The 6,058-nt window shown below is 48.3% G+C and overlaps 1 protein-coding gene across 1 annotated transcript in view; it reads right to left on the minus strand.

The window, feature by feature from the left end:
- Positions 1–269: 269 nt before the first annotated feature.
- Positions 270–6,058, minus strand: part of CCT7 (chaperonin containing TCP1, subunit 7 (eta)) — an 18,302-nt gene continuing 12,513 nt past the window's right edge. The window contains exons 7-12 of the mRNA XM_010829763.1: positions 4,665–4,829; positions 3,765–3,953; positions 2,939–3,036; positions 2,248–2,380; positions 1,555–1,761; positions 270–626 (exon numbers count right to left, since the gene is read on the minus strand). Coding sequence (XP_010828065.1) covers positions 405–626; positions 1,555–1,761; positions 2,248–2,380; positions 2,939–3,036; positions 3,765–3,953; positions 4,665–4,829 — 1,014 coding nt within the window. The 3' untranslated portion in view covers positions 270–404. The remainder of the gene's footprint in view (positions 627–1,554; positions 1,762–2,247; positions 2,381–2,938; positions 3,037–3,764; positions 3,954–4,664; positions 4,830–6,058) is intronic.

Raw genomic sequence — 6,058 nt, forward strand, 5'->3', positions numbered from 1 at the left:
GAGCAGTGGTGGGCAAGGTCAGGGCCAAATAAGATGACATCAGAAAAAAAGGGAAAAAAAAAAAAGGAAGCAACTCCGTATCTTCCAGCTGCTTCTAAGACTGAGAAAGCAGCTAAAGCAAAACTTCCAGACAGGAGCCACTTAAGTGGAGCGCCTCCCCTGGCCGAGTTCTCTTTTCTACCTGCTGGGTGAGTACACATAAAGCTACAATTCTGAGCCACAGTCATTTATGAGTAAAATTCCTGCACCCAAATAATGTGCAAAATGGATTCTAGGTTTTTTAAGTTTTATTTAAATAACCTCCAGTGAGAACACAGTGGGCCAAATACTACCCCTTCCTTGTAATATCTGACCAAGACAGAGTAAGCACAGCCTGCCGGGCACTCGTGTGAGGGCTGGGAACCTCAGTGAAGGCGGCCGCGACCTCGGCCCCGGCCAGCGGCTGGGGAAGCATCCACTGTTGAGCGAGGGTTCTTGATGGTCTCATCAACAGACACGATGAGGCACGCGGCCTCGGAGGCGGCAGTCAGGGCGTTGATCCGCACCATCGCTGGCTCCCACACAAAGGCCTCAAAGTTGTCAGCAATGTCCTCAGTGTTGATGTCCACCCCGTACCACATGCCCCCCTGAAAAAGCAGAACAGAGGGAAAATGATACGGAACTGCTCTCAAATTTCTTCCTGCACATCCTCTGAATGACTGAGATTGAGGCATCCTCAGGCTCTCTGAACCCGCTGGCATCTCCCTAAGGAAGATCGCATTCCAACGGGAGCCTGGAAGCCTCTTCCCGTCCCTGCCCTCCACCACCCCTCCAAACCTGAGAAGTGCTACCCAGGGCCTCTCCCAGGCAAGCTGCTGGGTTTTAGGAAGGCCCCATTCTAACCCTCAGGTCATCTGAGGACTGTATATCAAACCACGCTTCTCAAGAGGATGACTTTCCAACCCTTGATCTCATTTTATCATCACACCGCTTCCAGTAGCCCCCATTTTACAGATAAGGAAACGGACACACAAGAGAAAGTAGCTTGCTTCAAGTTCTGACACAAGTCGGAAGCAAGGCCACTCACTGAGTACTGTCGTCATCATATTGAGCATTTAACAAATGGCATTTAGCAAACATCTCTAAATGAGTATTGGCTCAACAGCAGATGAACAAATTAAATTCTCAAGAGATGCGTGCTCTACATGGAGGTAGTACAGCCATGGCTGGACTGCTGTCAGCAGGGCCCAGAAGTGCTGGAGGAACCCACGAGGAACCCCGTACACACAGTGGTCGTACACGCTTCAGGGAGGGGGCTACCGTGCTGCTTCATTCCCTCAGTGCACCAAAAGGAGTGACCAGACTCTTGAAAGCAGCACTGAAGAAACCCTGGAACAACTAGTCCTGACACCATGGCTTTCCTTTTGACCTCAGAGGAGGCAGTCAGTTGGTACCGGGTTTGGGTCCAGCACCATCACCTGGGCTGAGCACACAGAGCCCGAGTAAGCACAGCACACTCAAAGAATCTAGCCCCATCCACCCAGTCCCTGGACTCAAAGGAAAGGAATAACCCACCTGGGCGTGCCGAGCCCGTAGCTTGTTGAGGATGTTTGTGGCATCAAAGCCAGCATTGTCACAGAGCTGGCGTGGGATAATTTCCAAGGCCTTGGCATAGGCCCCAATCAGTAGCTGCTGTTTTCCTGGAATGGTTCTTGAGTAATCTCGAAGGTACTTAGAGAGCTCCATCTCGATGGCGCCACCACCAGCCACCACTGAATCATTCTGCAAAGACCAGACACACCTCTAAATTCAAGGAGCCCCCTGTCTAAACTCCAGCCATGGCCAAATTGGGCCACTCAGTCAACAGGCCCCCTAGACTAGAAGGAGGGCTGGCTCCTCACTCCCTCCCCCAGCCCAAGCCACAGGAAGCCTGGACACGGACCACGCCTAGCACATCCCAACTGCAATCTGGTGAACCATATGGTTTCTGACCCTCTTCAAGGTCACCTACACCTTGAGGGCACTGGCACAATGCCTGGGATGACTGACTCCATCAGCTCCACAGGTGCTCACAAGAACAAGTCTTAGCTTTTAAGGCAGCATGACTTATTTTGAGAGACTGAGGATGTTTGATCTGAGACAATCAGGGCCCACATGCCCACTTGGAAGGACAGGTTATACAGGAAAGGGATCACCACACAAATCCAGGGTCGCATCAGCTCAAGAGGCAGAGTAGGCTGTGCAGGCTGGAAGCCCCCAGTCCAGTACCTTGATGGCCCTCCTGACAATCATGATGGCGTCGTGCAGGGACCGCTCTGTCTCCTCCATAAATTGCTCTGCACCACCACGGAGGATGATAGTGCATGTCTTGGCCTTAGGGCAGCCAGTGAAGAAATTGTACCTACACCCAGGATCAAATTGTATCTGTGAACTCATTTCTGCTGCCAACCCACAGTGTTCTGAAGTCACCAAGTCCTCCCAACACTCAACAGCTGCTTTTCTGTCCCTCACTAAAGTTCTCCAAGCCCACCCTTAAAAGCACGTTCTTGAGAAGGTCTAGGGCTGTACCACAGGGGTATAAAAGACAGTGGAGTCAGACTGTAGACCCGATTTGACCTTCTTTCTTCCTGAAACACTTTATATAACTTAACACTATTCACCCCAAGAGATTAAGACCTCAGAAGACAGTAGCACATGTTACTGTAGCCCGCCAGGCTCCTCTGTCCATGGGATTCTCCACGCAAGAATACTGGAGTGGGTTGCCATTTCTTCCTCCAGGGCATCCTCCCCACCCAAGGACCGAACTCACTTTTCTTCATTTCCTGCATTGGCAGGCAGGCTCTTTACCTCCAGCGCCACCTGGGAGGCCTGTTATATATACACCACGAACCAAAGATGGCAGAAGGCCACCAGCCAAGTCTCATGAGCTAAGCAAACAGAGCCCAGGCCTGCCACTCACCTCTCGCCTCCAATCTGAGTCTCTTCAAAGACCTGGCAGTGGCCCAGAACATCTGACGACAGCGCATTCACACTGGTCTGGATGGAGCCTCCACAAGCCTGAGGAACACAAGACAAAATCATCTAGCAGTGACAGATCACATGAAGTGGGAAGCAAGCATCCTGCCACCTAGTTTTATAGCCAATTCGCATGTTAGACTGCCATGGTGCCCCAGATACACTAATGACCCACTCTCACCCTTGACCTCAAGGCTCCCTCTGGAAGAGGAGAAAACAAAACAGAATGAAGACACATGAAGGCAAACAAGCCCAGTTAAAAAGCTTTACCCAGTACCTTCTTCCCTAAACTAGGGTGCTCTGAACCCAGTGACTGAAGTCATGATCAGTGCTTTAAAACTTAAAGCACCTTGGCAAGATGCTTAAGAAGGGAGGAGGGACTTCCCTAGCAGTCCAGTGGTTAAGACGCCATGCTTCCAGTGCAAGGGTGCAGGTTCCATCCCTGGTCGGGGAACTAAGATTCCACAGGTGCAAGATGCGGCAAAAAAAAAAAGAGAGAGAGAGGAAACCTGGCCTGCAGCATCAAGACTGGAGCTTAGCCAGCTAATCATAGCACTACTGCTAGGTTCCCTCACAAATCAGCTTTCCTGACTTGTTTGGTTAGATTAACTCTTACATAGTAGTATGCACACACTGGAACTGAAGTGTTTCATGGCAAAAAGAGTTGAGAAGACAAGCCCAGATTCACACACCACTCCAGTACACTAGGGTACGTGAAAACCCCTCTGGGGCCAGAAAGACCTAAAAGCAGCCCGTGAGAACCTGGTTACCATCATTGTCCTCTTCAGATCCTCCTCCGGCACTCGGCCAGCGCAGAACATGTCCCTGTCAGCAAAGTACTGGGTGGCCACATCCCCGATGGGGAGTTTAGATAAGACGACTTTGGCTCCAGAATGATGGATCTTCTCTAACTTGTCATAAAGAATGTTCCACTCAGCATCAACAATTGCCTGATAATCCTGAAGAGACCCAGAAAATATTAATTTATTAGGGAATTAACAGAGGGTAAACAGAAGAGACTCCCCTCAGTTCAAATAAATAAGGACCCTATAAGGTAACTTAGGAACCACCTAAAATTTTCAAACACAAAAGCAGAAAGTAATCTGAGCACTGGGAGCTACTCCAGAGCTGGTATTTGCTAAGGTGTGAGGCAGTTTGGCCAGCTAAGTTCTAGCTCCTCTGAGGCACTGCAGCCACGGAGTTCCCAATGACAAGCCCTTTCCTTCAAAGGCCATTCTGTGTTCGGGATGCATTTTCCAAGAACAGATGCTTACAGCTGGGTGACAGCCTTGCTGATACCAATGTTGGGAGCACACCGGTCCCAGCAGCATGGGACAGTCTAGAAGGGCAGAGCTCACATCTGCCCAAATAAGAGGAATCAAAATACAGGGCTCATTTTATAGCTGAAAGGCTCCCGCAAGCCCCTTCTCCAGGGCCAAAGGATAATGTTTCAGCAGGTTTGCCCTATCCAAACCTCCTCAGGTCCAGGTCAGAGTAGAGTGAGAAGAGTGGGCCTAGCATTTAGACATCAATACTTAGGGGCATAGGAGGGGAAAGGAGCCCATAAGGTACCTGAGAAACAAAGCTAAGCCCAAGATGACCACGAAGGCCCAAGGCTTTGGCCCAGAATGCTGCCCAGTTTCATGCCGCTGCCAGCTGGGAGGACCTACCTCAACTGTATGGACTCTGATTTCCGCATTATCTTTCTCAGCTTTCAGCTCGAGCTCAACATTTAAAAGGGCAATCATTGGATTATGGTACTTTTTGGGCTGCATTTCAAACCCAGCATAAGAGAAAGTCTTCTTGAATGCGACGCCAGCGACAAGCTGGGACTCCTGTTTAAAAAAATCAGACGGTTCAACAGTTCAGTACTGGCATGAAATAAAATCAAGTTAGTGGTGTGCTGGACTAATGCATGTCCATTTCTGTGAACCTGTAAGGGTTAATTATGTTTTTATTCCACTACTGTAACAAAGTTTTTCCATCATCCTAAATGCTAGGAAAAATATAAAAACATATTTTGGTTGTCCCTTCAGGATAAGGAAAACCACTTAGCTTGCAGAGACTAAGCATGGGAAAAGCCTGTCTGGGCTGTCCTTTAAGACTGACCCTCCAAAGCACACGTGCCAAGGGATGCACTGTCGTTCCAACTCGACACCTCCCAGTCTTCACTGCACATATGTATACACATCCCTCCCTACCCGTACTGCACGTGAACGCACAAACACCTGTGTGCTGTAGCCTAGATGCTTCCTCTCTTCAGGAGATGAAAACAAAAGGTCATAACAGTCAGAAATTTCCCGCAGTTCTCAAGTTATCATCGTGGCTTCTCTCATCTCAATCCCTCAAAATATGAACTACTACACCACTCATTCCAAAACAGAGCCTGCTGCATGGAAGATTTTATAGAAGGGCATGATGAAAGCACATGGCACTTGGGAGTGACTTTAACACTATGAGAAGGCAGGCTCAACCTGAGACCTCTTATTAAATGACCTGGTCATTTCCCACTCCATAAAGAAGGGTATATTCAGGAAGTGAAGTGAGAAAGAAAAAGACAAATAGCATATGATATAATTTACATGTAGAATCTAAAATACAACACAAATGAACCCATCTATGAAATAGAAACACTCACAAAGTGAACAGACTTGTGGTTGCCATGGGGGTTGGGGGTTGGAGGAGAAGTGGGTTAGGAGTTTGGGGTTGCCATGCAAACTATTACACAGAATGGGTAAACAAAGTCCTACTATTCAATATTCAGTGATAAATCATAATTGAAAGGAGTATGAAAAAGAAGCACAAGCTGGAATCAAGATTGCCGGGAGAAATATCAGTAACCTCAGATATGCAGATGACACCACCCTTATGGCAGAAAGTGAAGAGGAACTCAAAAGCCTCTTGATGAAAGTGAAAGAGGAGAGTGAAAAAGTTGGCTTAAAGCTCAACATTCAGAAAACAAAGATCATGGCATCCGGTCCCATCACTTCATGGGAAATAGATGGGGAAACAGTGGAAACAGTGTCAGACTTTATTTTTCTGGGCTCCAAAATCACTACAGATG

This window comes from Bison bison, unplaced genomic scaffold (genome assembly GCF_000754665.1).
Source record: "Bison bison bison isolate TAMUID 2011002044 unplaced genomic scaffold, Bison_UMD1.0 scf7180017864508, whole genome shotgun sequence".
Taxonomy (NCBI): domain Eukaryota; kingdom Metazoa; phylum Chordata; class Mammalia; order Artiodactyla; family Bovidae; genus Bison; species Bison bison.